This window comes from Cydia splendana, chromosome 4 (genome assembly GCF_910591565.1).
Source record: "Cydia splendana chromosome 4, ilCydSple1.2, whole genome shotgun sequence".
Taxonomy (NCBI): Eukaryota; Metazoa; Arthropoda; class Insecta; order Lepidoptera; family Tortricidae; genus Cydia; species Cydia splendana.
The window spans coordinates 173,392-191,402 of record NC_085963.1 but is presented as its reverse complement, the minus strand read 5'-3'; the positions used below and the strand labels follow the sequence as shown (position 1 = coordinate 191,402).

General features: G+C 39.3%; 2 protein-coding genes across 3 annotated transcripts in view; one reads left to right on the top strand and one right to left on the bottom strand.

The window, feature by feature from the left end:
* LOC134789619 (alpha/beta hydrolase domain-containing protein 17B) overlaps nucleotides 1-15,711 on the top strand; it is a 26,249-nt gene extending 10,538 nt beyond the window's left edge. Inside the window, exons 3-5 of one of the 2 annotated variants that reach the window (XM_063760192.1) lie at nucleotides 10,211-10,343; nucleotides 14,906-15,023; nucleotides 15,523-15,711. In XM_063760192.1, coding sequence (XP_063616262.1) covers nucleotides 10,211-10,343; nucleotides 14,906-14,989 — 217 coding nt within the window. In that variant the 3' untranslated portion in view covers nucleotides 14,990-15,023; nucleotides 15,523-15,711. The remainder of the gene's footprint in view (nucleotides 1-10,210; nucleotides 10,344-14,905; nucleotides 15,024-15,522) is intronic. The other variant, XM_063760191.1, reaches the window with a different exon arrangement.
* Nucleotides 15,590-18,011, bottom strand: LOC134789605 (spidroin-1-like). The gene is made up of 2 exons (XM_063760176.1): nucleotides 17,952-18,011; nucleotides 15,590-16,333 (listed from the first exon to the last, which is right to left on the bottom strand). The coding sequence occupies exons 1-2, from the start codon at nucleotides 18,009-18,011 to the stop codon at nucleotides 15,590-15,592; spliced, it is 804 nt and encodes a 267-aa protein (XP_063616246.1).

Genomic DNA, 18,011 nt, shown 5'->3' with positions numbered 1-18,011 from the left:
GGGATTGCCCGCGGTTTGGTTTACGTAGAATTCGTTATCGTGTTAAGTATAGAAATAATAGATACATTTGAAAATTATTTTAGGTGCATTGTCATACAGATAACCACCCTTGTTAAAGTATTCTTCAAATTCAATAGACAGGTGTCATTTCAATATAATTTTGCGTAATTTGGCGCTTTTAGGTTATAAATGACTAGCGACATATATTTTTTGTTTAAGAGCGATATCCGATATATATATCTCCGATAATATTTACTTTATCATTTAAATCAATTTCAAACTAACGTTATTCAATATTTATCATTTTAAAGTCAATTTTACCAACCAACTGAGCTTTACGAGTATACCTACGGAAACAACTCAAAATTTGCATCAAATTAAATGCCACTCTTCTTATCCGTTTCGAACAATCAAGAGGGCCTTTACGAGCTGATGTAGTGAAAATTTTATTTAACCCTCGTCCCTTGAAACCTTCACTACGCTCGAGGTTCAACTTTACGAACCACTCGCTACGCTTGTGGTTCAATTTTAGAATGTTTCGCTTGTTTGGGTATCAATATTAGCATGATTAATCAACAAATTTTCCCCTTGTAAAACAAATAAATAAGGTAGGTGAGGTGCAGGCATATGAAGCCCGGCGGGTAACAAGGCCCAGCATTCAAAAATAGCAGTTGCTCCCTATTATTCTGAATTTGTACTTGTTGCTAAGAAGATCCACTGTCAGTGCAGGTAAAAAGGTCCAGTCCCGGGCCTTATTGAACGTATGAGATGAAATAATAGATTAAAATATTTTTAGATAATTTTGAATATTTTTAATCTCTCATTAATAAGGCCGATTTGAAGAAACTTCTATGAAATTATGACTTATAAATAACACCTTCACTGCGTGGGCTGTCCAAATCGCTGCAGACTTTTCTTGGTCTAACTCTAATAATATTTCACTTGCTTTATTGACCTAAAGACGTTTTAAAGAATCAAAAAGTCTAATAACATTTAGACACTTATACTTTTTAAAGGCAGTAACTACTTACTTATATAGGTAACTTTTTTTATTAATACATAGGTAGTTATTTACGATAGAAGTGCGAAAAATAGAAATTTTGCAACGAATGACGAATTTTAAAACACGGCCAAAGGGAGTGTTTTAATGTGCTTATTATAGCACCGGTGTCGTAATGTAGCACCAGGGCCCTATTTCACCAACGTGACATTGTTGCTGACGTCACAGGCATCCATGGGCTACGGTTATAGCTTACCATCGGACGGGCCTTATTCCTGTTTGTCACTATCATTGTATTATTAAAAAAAAACTTTATTATATCGGCAAAAAACAGGTATCTTTCTTGTGATGTTTATGATGATAATGATGACAATTGACACAAGATTTCAAAGAACTTTCGGTAATTCATGACAGTAAATGAGTTCTGTGTCGGAATTTCGTGACAACTGTCGTATTTCTTGTGACAATTGTCCAAGTCCCAGCCCCCCCTTTGCTACAGTCCAACCCGAAAGGCACCTTAGGTCGGCGCTTACGTCATTATTACCGGCACCCTAATACTAATGAAATGAAAATGAAATGAAAAATATTTATTTCGAGCAACTATGGACTCATACAGATTTGTTAGTAGACTTACGTTCCTAATGTTAGTACCTAATTAACTATTACAATATATATACACTGCTGGAAACATGCATTTCGCAGCAGTGTCTCATATACGGGCAGTCAAGTCTGTCCGCTATCACACACAGGATAGGGTTGGGGCTGGCCCGCACCCGGCGCACCAGGGATGTGCATCGTGCAAACTAATGCGGTGCTACGCGACGTAAGCGCCGACCGCCATATTCAACGTGGTTTGTCACATAGTACCCTGTAAAGGTATGATTCCAGGGATAAAAAATATGTTATAACGTTATCCAGCGTATAATGGAATTCATAAAAAAATTTCTTTATAATTACTACAAGTAAATTTGTTCATATTTGCATATTATTAAAAAGGTAAATGAAAAGTAATTGAGTAATTTAATTACTAATTAATGTAATCACAATTGCAAATTACACAGAAAAATTAATTACATGTAATTAAATTTTATGTAATTAAATTACAAACATTTTAATTACATGTAATTAAATTACACGAGTAATTAATTACATGTAATTAAATTACACGAGTAATTAATTACATGTAATTAAATTACACGAGTAATTACATGTAATTCAATTACACGAGTAATTAATTACATGTAATTCAATTACACGAGTGATTAATTACGCCCAACACTGGTTGGTGGCAAACAACCACACCGCTCGTCTGATGGTAAGCGGTTACCGTAGCCTATAAAGGCCTGTGACGTCAGTAACAGTGATGTCGACAAATGTCGCACCTGTCACGTTGGTGAAATAGGGCCCAGATGTACAGTAAAAATCATGTTAAAAGATAATAGTAACTGTTACGAATAAATATTTATACTGTAAAAAATTATCCCACCAAAAACATTTTCATGTAAAATGTTGCTAAGACGAAACCATAAGCCTAAGACTCGCACTGTTAAAAAGTTATCAGATCTCTTGTCGAGCCAAGCTTCAAACTCTACAAGCCCCTTCACTAACTCTACACCTTAGTCAAAATATGTGGCTTGGCTGTTTTGCTACCGCCACATGGGCATAAGGTGAAAAACTTATTATAATCATTATTTTTAGGGTTCCGTACCTCAAAAGGAATAAAACTAAACCCTTATAGGATCACTCGTGTGTCTGGCTGTCCGTCTGTCACAGCCTATTTGCTCCGAAACTACTGGACTAATAAGTTGAAACTTGTCTATAACCCAAAGACATACTATATATGTAAAGTAAATATGTAATATAAATTTAAATAAAGGGGTCACTTTTGAGATGAATGATAAATAGAAGAAAAAAAACTATATCTTTGTTATATATCAAATGAAGGGGCTCATTTTAGAATTAGAATCTCAAATATATTTTTTTCATAATTTTAAAATAAATAGTTTAGAAGTTATTTAAGAAAACAGGCAAAAAATTAACATTACCCTTATCTCCGAAACTACTGGGTCTTTTTATTATGAAAAAAATACACATATTAGCTCTTTACCTATAGATGACAGGAAAACCTATTAGAAATGTGGAGCTAAGCGTGAGCAGGCCTATGGGACTCTCTGCGCGAGCTCGGTACCTACCTACTATTGAATTTCTTTAATTAAACATGTAATGTTTAATATGTGTGACAAATGTATAGATTTAGATATCTATCTATTTGAAATAGGTAGTAAATTTTTAATTTATTTTGGTAAATGTTTATTTTAACGACAGTAAGTTTACACCGGAAAGTGCCTACTCATTTTTGCTCTGGTTAACTTATAATTAGTTACCTTTATTCATGGGGTTTCTATTATTTTTCTTTACTATGTAACATTAATCTCTATCTGGTTTTAAATTACACGGAGTTTTAAAACTAATTCTTGCTGGGATTATTGCGCGGTTTATAAAACGGCGTAAACACTGCGGTTACTGCAGGGACATATGACCTTTTAAAATGACTATTTCGCAAACACTAAAGCATAATCGGAATATTAGGTATAATTTAAGATTTAGCTTTCCTTTTATTTCACTCCTCTGTTTAAACGGGTATTTATTTATCATTTCTAAGCGTCAGCAACCCTAGCGTTGTGCCGGTGCGCGCGGTGCGGGGAGCGGCGCGTTGAAGGTCACTCCATTGTATTTTTGTGTAGGTATCAGAACGGTAGGTATTTGCGTTTTGTTTGAGAGATAAGTATCTGTTCGTAAGAACTATTGTATAATCTGTGGCGTGAGTCGGACTTAAGTACTTAGTTTTTGATCCGATCCCTACGGGTTTTTAAAAGACATTTTACTCACTTTTCACTAAAAAAACATATTGTTAAAAATTGTGTAATGTACGGAACCCTTGGAACGCGAGTCCGACTTGCACTTGGGCGGTTTTTTTATTATACATACAATAGTTCTTGTAGAAACGAAACGGCCGAGCTACATACTTTGACTAAGGTGTAGAGCTAGTGAAGTTAGGGCTTGTAGAGTTAGAAGCTTGGCAAGAGATCTGATAACTTTTTGACAGTGCGAGCCTTATGGTTTCGTCTGGGCAACATTTTACATCAAAATGTTTTTGGTGGGATTTCACTTCTTTTTGTAAGTTGCTTATGACAATCTTCCATCCCCTAATTTAAAGGGTTGGGGGTGATTTACTATTAAAAATCCTGAAATAAGTATCTGGGGGCATCTGTTACACAATGTACTTCTTACTGATTCCCCATATATACCCTTCACCCCGTAAGGGTAAACTTTGGGGTTGAAATCTGCCTTCAGCCCGTAAGGGTAAACTTTGAGGTTGAAATCTATTCTATATCCTTCCCCATAACAATACCTATCTACATACCAAATTTCAAATAAATCGGTTCAGCGATTATTGATTCCCCATACAAGATTAAACCCCCTCATCATCCCCTTAGGGATTAAAAAATTCAAGTTTTTGCATTTATTTGTTGTTTGTGTACTAAAACTATCTTACATATCAAATTTCAGCTTCTTAGAGGACTTCAGGAAGTACCCTAAAGGTATTGATAATCATCAAGTGAGTGAGTCAGTGACGAAATCGAAGTTTTTAGATATGAATAAAATCTAAAGTATAAGAGCTATGCAATTGATATGCTTAATAAGTCCGAGAACTTTGTTTATCTAGTATAATCCAACCCCAAGTTATGAGGGTTCCAAAAAACGACGAAGCGCTTCGAGAAAAGGTAGATAGTGCCCTTGCGCTTTGCTCGTCTTGGCGGGGGCACTGCCGTGCCCCCAGATGTTAAAACATAATAATAATAAAGCTTTATGTTTAGTGACTTTAGTTACCTACTATTTTCGCGTAAACTAGACAATTTTTATATCTTTAGTTAATAAGGCCCAAAAGAATTATTTTTAACTTATTATAAATATCCTCTTGTTGTGAAGTACCAAATATTGTTATTTGTATATGTATAACTCTTAAGTTAAAAACAATAAAATCTGTTATTGTCTACTGTCAAAATTATTATTTTTTGCGGGATTAAGTAATACCCTGCTAGTGTTCAATAAGGCCCACAATAGGACTTTTATAAAAGGTATATTTTCCAAGAGTATCGTAATATTTTTATAACTATTTTGGTATAATGAAGAAACTTCAATAAATAAGATACCTATTTGAGTGAGTTTTTCATACTTAATATCCTGTTTATTAAAAAAAAAATTTAATTTAAGGTGGGCCATACATATATAAATACGGCCGACACGGAATATACAATAAGGTGAGGTCACTTACCTTATTGTATATTCAATATGTATACGTGTAATATTGAGCAGTTGGTTTATAATATACATAATATGATATTGACGTTGAATAGGACAGGACATGACAATAGGAACCAGAAATAGGTATAGTCGGTCAAACCAATTTGTCAGTAAATAAAAACAAAAAACTATATTCATCCTTTTCTTTTGGGTGCTAGTACTAGTGTAAGTCAAAGATAGTATGATGATTCTCTCTATGTTTGAAATGAGACAGTCCTTTGACAAAACTATGGTAAAAAATAGTTGTGAATATCATGTACATTTTTATTACAATTTCGAAATTCAAATGTTCTTCCTAATCAACTCGGCCACTAAACTAACTGATAACTTGGTATCCGATCCGCTAACTGGGCGAATGAATCGCCAATTCGCCAACTCTCCGAGCCGAGTCAACGCTATCACACTGCTACTAAGGCCATTCAAAAATAAACCTTAATTCGAGAGCCCGAAGGTTCTTATATGACAAACAATACATTATGACTTAAAACTTTATGGGAAACAAAGGGACCCCCTTTTTAATTTCACGTAATGTCCGCATCTAATTTATATATGTCCACAGTAAACAAACAAATGAATGATAAGAAAAGACAGACAGTGCTGTGAGCGGCAGGTGGGGCGAGGCGAGGGGCGAGGTATAGGTAGGCTATGATAGGGTCTCGGGCGCCGCGCCGGCGACACTGACGGACCAGCGCGGCGTATGTATGAATTTCGCGCCTTTTTAAATATATTTTACTATTACAATGCAAGCTACACACCGAAATTTCTTATTTTCCATAATATGGCTGCGTATATTATTTTATAGTAATAGACTTATTTTTACAGACTCTAATTCAATATTAGATATTATAGGACAAAAAACGCATATTAATTCTAAAGCATATATCTTATTCTTCTAAATTTTTAGCTTGCCTATTAACTTAAGAATTTAGATATGTTGTTGTGGATTTATTAAACTTTAATTCAATATCGACAAAATAATAAGCTAATTTGTAGTTTGACTAAGAAGCACGTTAAAAAAATTTCTAATAATTTTACATTATAAAGCGTCATACATATTATAAACGATGGAACTTAAACATTGCACTTTAATTCAATATTAAAAAATCATTACTAAAAATATATAAATACCTAATTTATATCTAACGCTCGTTCTAACTTTTCGTCATATTTTACAAATATGCTTAAAAATATGTCCCATGTCAAATAAGTATCACTTTTTCATCTTTAGAATTATCAAAACTTTTAGTGCAAAAATCCGGTCCCACTATTGGTCTATAAATACACAATACAGTACGTAGCGGCCCCCTTTTTTAAATTCCTGTCGTAAAATTTAAATAATCACGATTATTTAGCAGTGGCGCTAGTGTGCACGTTGATGGGCTCTTAATACCAAAATCGAATAATCTGACAGATGGATTTACCCGAGTTTGAAGTTAAGCGACTTAATTGTTCACAAAAAATTTAGCCTGTAACTTTTGAACCTTAATTGAAAGTAACTTGTGGTTTAGTTTTACCGCTTCGGACCGCTGTGCCCAGAGGCCTTCTTATTAAAATATAATAAAAAATAAAATTTGTTTATTTCAGATTTTATATCCATATTGTGTTAGTTTGCTTACATCGAAACTTAAACACTAGATGTTAGTAGGTACCTACATATAAATACATAATTAAAAACAAAAACAGAAAAAGGAGTCACACAATATACAATTTACGCCCTTCCCGTCACAATACAATAATGATTAGCTGAGCCTCTTTCCGGTTCAATTTGTTTGTAAGCATTATTAACATCAAACATCAACATTTATTAAGCAAATAGGCCACAAGCCACAAGGGCACTTTTACACGTCATCATTGAATTTACATAATTACAAGCAAAAATAATAACATCAACAATTTTATAAAATAAAACTAACAATTCAACATCCCCATACTGTATCAATGCAAATAAATAATTTCTGATTTCTGATTTCAAACTAACGTATTACAATTACTAAGAGATTAGATGTATATGTGACGTTCCACGGGAAAAGGTACCTTATGAGGGTTTCTAGTTTCGGAGATATTAAATGTTTTGTAAAGAGGTGAAAAATGCTCAATTTTTTTTTATTGTGTGATCTGAAACCTTAATGCGTAACGTTTGTTTACCTGTTTTTATTTTTGTTATAAGTTAGTTATAAGCCTAGTAATGTCGTCTCAGAGTTTAGTAGAAAAGGTACCTTATGGAAAAAAGATTGAAAATTCCCAAAAAAACTAGTCAATACGGGAAAAGAAGTTTGGTAGAGAACTGTATTAGCATTCTGCAAAACTAATTTGATAATTTCAGTTCTGGTTGGGGCGCCTCGCAAATATTATAACCGTACATAGACCGACATCACAAATCCAAGTAGACTGCTATTATACCAAAGTTACTCTCGTCAAGTCTTTCTTAACTAGAATAATCTTCATTTGGTTTGGTCGCATGCAGTAAATCAGCCATTGGTTTGCTAAAAAATGCCAATACCCGACGCATTACCTTATGGAATATCTGAGGTCATTGAACCTCAATGCCGCTTATCTTCAATAGCAACCGAAATATATTATTGATAAGAAATAGACGATTTATACCATCTTAACCCCAAAATATTATTAGTTTATCCTAACTGTTCCATCATCATCATGCCTCATCATGTAACTTGACCACAAGGTACCTTTTCATTACATACAAATTATTGGTCTTTTTTAAGATTATTATGACGAAGAACTAATTAAATTGGGGGCAGTTTAATGTAAATTAATATTTTCTATTCATAAAAGATAAACTATAATATGATTGATATTTTGTAGTGATGTATTATTAGATTTATTTCCATAAGGTACCTTTTCGTAAATGTATGGAGCAAATACTGTTATTGTTATGTAAGTTTAAAGTGGCATAAGGGGTTAAATATAGTATTTAGTTGGGGTTTTAGGATTTATTTCATTTGAATGACAGAATTTCTTTCATATGTGCTCAGAAAAATTGATTGTGTGTCACATTAAAAGTAAAAATATTCAATTTTGTGATTTTATATGAAAAAGTCAGAAAATACATTTTCACCTCTAAATCGGTATTGTATTTTGCTTAAACTGTCTGTCAGTGTCGTTTTCTAATAGATAAAATTTAAATCTTGAGAGCTCATTGCAATCAATCGTGAAAATGAAATAAAACTTTATTTTCAAGAGATTGGTTAGTATACACATAAATCAGTCGATATCAAAAGTTTCTATTTGCATTACAGAACAAGTCACAATATTTTTTTAATCTCAGATATATAAGGCATTATTATTTGTAGTCAACTATGTAACTTACTTCAGGAACATAGTTTTTTAGGCGGCTAAACTTAAAACTTCTCTATCGTAAAGTTGCTCATTTCACAACATTATTTTCAAAAAATCATATCTCTGTAACTACGCAACCTAGAAGGTTGATCTTTTGTGTTATCGATAGCTTATTTATTGTAGATTACTGGGGTATGCATAACTCCATACCCGCCATAAGGTACCTTTGACCGTGGGACGTCACATATGGTCTCTTAATGTCGAATTACATAAAAAATACAGATACAAAACACAAAAAAAAATCTATAATATTTAGAGGTGTAAAGTAAATGTCTCTAGGTATTATGGTACCTAGGTGCAAGCTTTTTCAAAAACGTCTTTTTTTTATTAGTTTTAGGTACAGATGTAGTGCATAATTATTTTCCGTCGTATATTCACGGAAATGTACGAACTAGCCTTGCTATTTCAGTCAGTCTGGGTACAAGAAGTACTGCGGTTAACTGAAGTAGCATGACAAATACGAACGTTTCCGAGACAATACGATGGAAAACAATTATGCACTACATCTGTAGTTATAGAATGTTAATTAACTACAAGGGTTACGAAATCTAAACTGCTTCAGTACTTAGTGTAAACTGTACTACTATAGTTCGTTTTTTTAGCATTAGAAAGAACTTGCAAGAAGGTAAGCGATTTTGACAAGTCTTTTAATTAAAAACGCTTTTTAAAAATCAAAATTCAATACTTATGGAAGCAGAAGAATATGAATGATCGTATTAGATTCATAATTGTTACATATTTGTCGTAACTTATTTTTAAAATGTGTTTTTCAATTAAAAGACACATCAAGATTGTTTACCTTATTTCTAATGCTAAAAAAACGAACTATAGTCTCAATACTATCAAACAAAACATATTTTAGTAAGGTTTATTAAGTCACACAACAATAACACAAAGGCAATTATAAATTTTACATTTACATTCTTCTAAAGTTCTGTTCTATTCAGGAACAAAACAGAAAGGATATTTTTTGCTCAGTATATACAGTGCAGGTCTGTTCACCAAGTTCATGTGAATGTATCAAATGTTTTAGAGTTTAGTGTTATGTTCAGAGTTTAATGACAGGTTGATATGACCAGATAATCAGTCGCACAGTGAGTCATATTTGTTAAATTTTTTTCATTCTCTAGCTTTGGTGAATCATTCTGTTGATCGCCATATCTTCAAACACGGGTTGAACGATTCAACTTGAACCCGTCATCTCTCTAGCGTTTGTTACGTTTGTTTTCGCCACGGCTGCCAGGTGCTAGTTTATACGGAAGCAACTGCCACTTGACATTCCCACCCAAAGGGAACCTAGGCCGATTAGGTCCAGTCTCCTCTCTTCATGATATTACTGACTTCACCGAAAGTGGTCAGGAAATAGTTACCAAATAATATTTCGTACATACATACGTACCGAAAAATCCATGTACGAAGTGGGTTTAGGGAGTTGGAACTCGCAGTCTACTAAGAACTAACGCACTAAACTGTTATCTTTTGTTTCAGTATCGACAAAATACCGAAAGTTAACTCTCCAGTTCTCGTGATCCACGGGACAGAGGACGAGGTGATCGACTTCTCGCACGGACTCGCCATCTACGAGCGCTGTCCGCGCGCCGTCGAGCCGCTCTGGGTCGAGGTATGCACCTTATTACAACGATGTAAAGTTGACAGTTGCTCGCCATCCACGAGCGTTGGCCGCGCGCTGTCGAGCCGCTCTGCACGGCCACCCCACACTCAGCGTCTTTCCGAGCGCTGCGCAGCGACGCCATTTTTCATAGCGGTGACTAGACGCCGACGCTCAAAAAATGCTAGTGTGGGGTGGCCCTAAGGTTTACAATTGCTTGCCATGCCATCTACGAGTGTCCTCGCGCCGTCGAGCCGCTCTGAGTCGAGGTATGAACCTTATTCCCACGGTTTAAGGTTTACAGTAGCTCGCCATCTATGAGACATGCGGGACCATGTACCAGTAAGCATTGTGGTTGTAATCCAGTGGAGATGAGATTTGGATTACAAGTTACAACCAATGCTATTGGTTCTTTCCCGCACGTCTCCTCTCATCGGCTTATCTCCGCCTCGATGGAAAGGCAGCCTAATAGCTGCCAGCGAGAACTTTTTCTAAAACAAAACACTCGACATGACCTTCGGCCGGCCACGTGGCCAAGAGTGCGTGTTGTGAGACTTGTGAGGCGTACGTACGCAGTATTGTTATCACAATGCTAACCGCCCGATAAAAACACGTTATCTCTAAATCTGTGCCGGCATTTAATCGTTTTGATAACGACAAATATTTTGATGTTATAGGTGCAAGTATGCCGGCCATCCGCAACGTTACAATAGGTCATTGCCGTTTTCAAAACAGCTGTGCGTTGTTTTTGTTTATTAAGTCTAGTATTATACGAAGAACAGACTCGTAGGAAAATGCAGAAGTGGTTACAGATTGACTCATTGTGAATTATCTTTTTCACCACACCAGCTCGGAAAGGCTTACTTTGCACTTCAAAAACTGATAGCAAAGGTGCATTTTATTCACATGTGAGGCAAAGTAATCAAATGCAAATTTTGAGTTGTTTTCTTATGTTTGTTGGTAGAATTGATTTTCAAATGATGATTTTGGATGATAAATATTTAATAACATTAATTTGGATTTGATTTTGTTTGATATTTTACATTTAATATTTGCTTCGGGTTGGTGTGGCGAAAAATGTTGTTTCACTCGGGTGCAAATTTTGTTTAACACTCGTGCTTTGAAACCCTCGCAACGCTCAAGATTCCATTTATCGAATTCAATTTTGGAATCTTTCTCTTGCTCGTATGACATGTCTTCCGGAAGCTGGCGCCGCGTTGGGGAGACAAGGGCCTGGTTGTCGGCGAAAAAAGGTTAACTAACCTTCGCTTCGCCGATGATATAGTCCTTTTTTCCTCAACGGCATCCGAGCTACATCTTATGCTAGAAGACCTTAGCAACGCAAGCCTCGAGGTCGGACTGAAGATGAATATGTCAAAGACCAAAGTCATGTCCAACAGCACAAAACGTAAGATTGAGGTAAACGGAGAACACATTGCATATGTCCATGAATACCTTTATTTGGGCCAAATAGTCTCTTTCCAGGCGCGACAAGACAAAGAGGTCAATAGACGGACCGAGAACGCCTGGAAGAGCTATTGGTCCATGAAACACCTCATGAAGGGAGACCTACCTCTGTCTCTCAAACGTAGGCTCATGGACATGTGCATACTTCCAGTCCTCACTTACGGTGCTCAGACTTGGTCTTTGACGGAAGCTCAGAGGTCCAAACTCGGGGTTTGCCAGAGAGCTATGGAGCGCAGCATATTAGGTGTGAAACTAAGGGATCGCATCCGGAACACCACGCTGCGCTCAAAAACTCAGATAATAGATGTAGCTCAAAAAGCGGCCAAGCTAAAGTGGGACTGGGCTGGTCATGTCTGCCGCATGCCGAACGACTTGTGGGCCAAGTTAACCACAGAGTGGGTGCCCCACGAGTCACACCGGGGATCCGGCAGACCTCGTCGGCGATGGCGGGATAACTTGGACTCCTTTTTGAGAGACTGGCCAGATGTAGCTCAAAACCGGGACGAGTGGAAGAAGAGGGGGGAGGCCTTTGCCCAGCAGTGGGACACAACAGGCTCATAATAATATAATAATAATAATAATTCTCTTGCTCGGGTATCAATATTAGCACGAGCAGTTAAACAACAACTTTGTACCCTTGTAAAACAAATAATTATTACGAGTTTGACGGCAATGTCATATACTTACCTATTTGTATGGATTTTAACCCTAACTTAAAAATTAATTTCGGGTTACCAGGCTATCACTTACATGTGCAAACATTATTTAAATGTCTAATTGTCTTTGGTACAGTTAAGTATGGGTTCACACATCATACACAAAAATATGTCCCATAGCTCTTATGTCAGCGAATTAAAAACTATAAGACATATTTTTGAGTAAGTTATATGCACCTATATTTTTACACTTGACTATACAACACAACATTAACCTATCGAGTCGAGTCCCGCGGATGCGATATCGCGCGACATTCAGACGATGAATTCTTGAGTGTGTATGTGTAATGGCTAATGGCCGAATGATTTGTGATCGGGACTCCGCTGACCGCGTGCTCTTGACCTGACGTTATCTCGGAGATGATTACAGGTCAACAGAACTGTTGTTTGGTTTAACCCATTTCATACATATATTTAATTACACAAACGGGTCTACCGCGATATAATTTCATTGTTTTTACCTTTAATTCCGACGTTTCAGCTGAGTTGCACCAGCTGTGGTCACGGAAAGACTGACGTCCCAACAAATGTCAACGGAGATATTAATAAAACACCACTAAACTACCCGAAATTAGTTTATAAAAATGTTCGGGGTAGACAAAGAAATTGCAGCTACCCGTTAAAGTTTAATGTTTATTGTCTACGGCACGACACGCAACACTCACAGTATCCGTACACTGGTCCGAAGATATATCCGCTGGTTTCAACATTTGAATCACTGGTCCCCTGGTTGAAATTTCAATAATATAATAAAATAAAATAAAATTTCAATAATAATTTCAATCGTGAGGACGGGTACAAATTATCGTCTACTTGGGGACCAGTGATTCAAATGTTGAAACCAGCGGATATATCTTCGGACCAGTGTACGGATACTGTGAGTGTTGCGTGTCGTGCCGTGGACAATAAACATTAAACTTTAACGGGTAGCTGCAATTTCTTTGTCTACCCCGAACATTTTTATAAACTAATTTCGGGTAGTTTAGTGGTGTTTTATTAATATCTCCGTTGACATTTGTTGGGACGTCAGTCTTTCCGTGACCACAGCTGGTGCAACTCAGCTGAAACGTCGGAATTAAAGGTAAAAACAATGAAATTATATCGCGGTAGACCCGTTTGTGTAATTAAATATGTGTACAAAACGCGAGAGTTTAAAGTGTTACATTTCATACATATTATTATAAATTATAACAAAAAGAATCGTCAAATGTAATTCTGTTCGGCCTATGTTTGACAGGTAGAGAGATTGCCACTCATCATCATCAAGTAAATAAACTTAAACACTAAACTAACTAAACTTTAAACTTAAACATCATAGTAAATAAATGAAATAAAAAACGATTCTCTTCTTCTTCTTCCTCGCGTTGTCCCGGCATTTTGCCACGGCTCATGGGAGCCTGGGGTCCGCTTGACAACTAATCCCATGATTTGACGTAGGCACTAGTTTTTACGAAAGCGACTGCCATCTGACCTTCCAACCCAGAGGGTAAACTAGGCCTTGTTGGGATTAGTCCGGTTTCCTCACGATGTTTTCCTTCACCGAAAAGCGACTGGTAAATATCAAATGATATTTCGTACATAAGTTCCGAAAAACTCGTTGGTACGAGCCGGGGTTTGAACCCGCGACCTCCGGATTGAAAGTCGCACGCTCTTACCGCTAGGCCACCAGCGCTTATATAAAAACGATTCTATGCTACTATAAATATTTTATTGACTTGGGAAAGAGTCTTGGTCTGAGGGGCTACGATCATGGGAATTAGAAAATTGTCTAGAGTTAGACCAAGCTAAATAAGTTGGCAGCGCTTTTGATAGCCGAGACCGTGCAAATGTTATTTTAAACGTCAAACTTGTATGAAATTATGACGTTTACATAAATAACGCACTATCTAGAGTGTCTAGGTTATCTAAATCACTGCCAACTCTCTTGGTCTAACTTAACTCTATAATCCTCATTCCTGTCACTCGAATATTGCAAGAGTGATAGAGAATCTTTCTTCGAATTCGGAAGCAGCGGCCGCGCGCGGTGGCCGTTTTACTCACAGATTGTTTTAATTTTGAAATGAGTTTGGTCATAATAAATGAGCATTCTCACTTCAAAATTAAAAGATTCTTACATTTGAAATATTGAAATACAGTTATTGTGGCACATTTATCTTGTACCTTTAAACGAGCAATTCTTGTTAATTTATTTTTATGTATGTTTATTTATAAATATATATATATATATACATATACATACATATATAAACATACATAAAGCTCGGAAACGGCTGTAACGATTTAGATGAAATTTGCTATATGGGTCTTATCTCTGGGAAAACGCGCATTTTTGAGTTTTTATATGCCAAATATTTTCTCTTAATTGACATAATATTAATGACTGTTTTGCAGGGCGCCGGCCACAACGACGTGGAACTGTTCAACCAATACCTGGAGAGACTGAAACGGTTCGTCTCCGTGGAGCTGCTCAACTGACAAAGACTGCCGGCCGCGGGCCAGACTACTCAAGGTGTGTCATTAAGTTGTAGCTGTAGGAGACCACGGTGCCCAGGGGGACGGAGACGGTTCGTCTCCGTGGAGCTGCTCAACTGACAAAGACTGCCGGTCGCGGGCTAGACTACTCGAGGTGTGTCATTAAGTTGTAGCTGTAGGAGACCACGGTGCCCAGGGGGACGGAGACGGTTCGTCCCCGTGGAGCTGCTCAACTGACAAAGACTGCCGGCCGCGGGCCAGACTACTCAAGGTGTGTCATTAAGTTGTAGCTGTAGGAGACCACGGTGCCCAGGGGGACGGAGACGGTTCGTCTCCGTGGAGCTGCTCAACTGACAAAGACTGCCGGTCGCGGGACGGGCTACTCAAGGTGCGTCACTGTACCATTCAGCTGTAGGTGACCACAGTATCTGGGGAGAAGGAAACCGTTCAACTTTTGATAACTTTTCTAGTCAAGGCCAGTTGTGAGACTAAGTTTTAGAGAGACTTCAATAATTCACAAAGGTGGGCGTTTTCAGGTGACGACCAAAATCCAGCATCCACCCTCAGCTCCGGCACCACCAGCTCGGCCACCGAGAGGCTCCTCTAGCTAGCGGGGGCCGGGCCCAGCCGGGCCGGCCCCGTCAAAAACTGCAACCCCTCGCCTGCGCATGCGCCCGCGCCGTCCGCGCCACCGCCCGCGCCGCGCATCAGCGTCAGCGCGGCCGACGACTCGCCCGCCGCCGCCGCCGCCGTCGCCGCCGACCGCCGCCGCCGCGTGCACCTGCGCTCGCTCAGCGACGTCACCCCCGCCTCCGCCGCGCCCGCGCCCCGCGCGCGCTCGCACTCCGACCGCCACACCCCCTCCCCCTCCCCCTCCCGCCTCCCCGTCGCCTCGCCCCGCGCCCGCCCCGCGCGCAGCGAGACCTGCTCGCCGGACCGCGCGCGCGACCGCGACCGCGCCGACCCCTGGCGCAAGATGAGCGACGTCGAGCTGCACCGCGCCGCGCCCGACCCGCGCGACCCCTGGGTGCGCTCGCCGGCGGCGGCGGCGGCGGGCACGGAGCCGCGCCGGCGGCCCCGGCTGGAGCGGCGCTCGCCCGTGGTGGCCGCGTGCGCGACGTGCGGCGACGAGAGCTGCTCGTGCTGGCGGCGGCGGCCGGCGCGCGCGGTGTCGCTGGGCGCGGCGCCGGCGTGCACGTGCGAGGCGCGCGTGTCGCCGCGCCGCCGCGCTCCGCCAGACACCGCGGCGCCGGCCGACGTGGCGGCGCCGCCGCTCGCCGCGCCGGCGCCGGACCCGCTGCTGGAGACCACGTGCTGAGCTCCCGTCGGGCTCGATGTTGTATTCCCCTAGGTGTAAGGTTTCAAAATTATAATTGTATTGTATCATATTTGTACGAGAGACGCTCGCGTAGTGCGGCCCGCGAAGGTATTGTCGGTGTCGTGCCGGAGGTTGTGCGCGACGATCGTCGTCTAGTTATATTTCGCCGTAAATTACTTAAGGAAGAATCCCCGCCCCGCCGGGCTCACTCGACAGACGCACGCACAATACGTTCGTACCGGTTTCGTTCCCGAACAGTTCGCCGGGCGACCCGTGCTACGACCCGATTCTTCCAAATGTTGTATATAGCTCTAGGTAGTATGAAATAACTCAGTATTTAAAGTTGTTACCGTAAATTGAATAATGCATTGTAACGGAACCATATTGAGAAAAGTGTAAAATTTATATGCATGTTTGTAATAATTTGATTTACGTTGTCCGAGGGGCTATTCCCACTTATTTTAACCTTTTTGCTCGCTAAGTAAAATTATTATGTCCACAAAGTTGAAGTAAGATCGCTAAGACTCATAACTGTGATCTCATACACGCCGATGTCCTCGTGTTTACGCGCGACACGCACACATTCACAAATCAAGGGCGAGAGGTGTATGGCTGAAACACAATAGTGAGTATGTGTGCGTGCGACATCGGCTTGTTATGAAGAGTTTTATCGTAACAAGTGTAACAACCCTACCTCTGCACATTTATCAACTCTGTGGATTTTCTCTTAATTATTCGTACCTACCATAAAAATGGAATAGATAAATTTACTAGGTACTTAAATAGCCCCTGGTTTTCACTTATATCTTCACAGTTCAGTTTGAACAAGTGATAGAAAATGTTCACGGTGTGGGCGAGTAGGGATAGCCCTGAGAGAACATTCCGTGGTCGATTTGTGAAAGATAGATCTGTGTACTTGTCCCGTCGACGGTCGGTCGGCGCCGATCGGCTCCTCTACTCACACAACACGTTCTATCTCATTCGACGCGACTGGCCTTTAGTGATCTCTTTTTGTTTGTATTTTGAAATCTCATAAAGCTCCTGTTTGAGTAGAATTAACCTTGAAGCATTTAATACCCTTATTTATAGTCGGACAAAGCCAACTCATCACCGACGTGACAAAGTGTATCAGTAACACAATGTAGAAAATTGACGTTTAATCTGTCACTTGCCACACTTTGTCTTTGCAGTTTGTGTCGAGTTAGCTGCCCCTTGATTTTCACTATTTAGAGACTGGCACGTAACTCGTTAATTTGATTCTAGTCGTCAAGATTTATTTCGACAGGGTATTAAACACGGGATAAGCATAAAATACAAGGAGCACATATATATGTAGCTTCCTGTTCCTTGCTCACATCACACAGGACGGAGCGGAGACGGACCGACGCCGGCGTCGGCGACTGCACGACGCGGACACGACATGTAAAATGTATAGTGTTGGTACAATTGTCGACAGTGACTTTATATTAAGTTGTACGCCTTCCGCGGAGACGCAAGCTTTTCTACACCCGACTGCTGTTCGACTAGAATTTTATTTCTAATTATAAGTGATAGCAAAATTGAGCAGTTATGTGACTTGATTTCGAGAGAAATAAAGCAATGCATTTATGTGTAGCCACATTTATTTTGGCCCCGCCGCCGTCTCACCGAAGCCCCTCCGTGCCATCGCTTCCGTTCTTGCTGATATTTCCAGTTACGTTCATACAT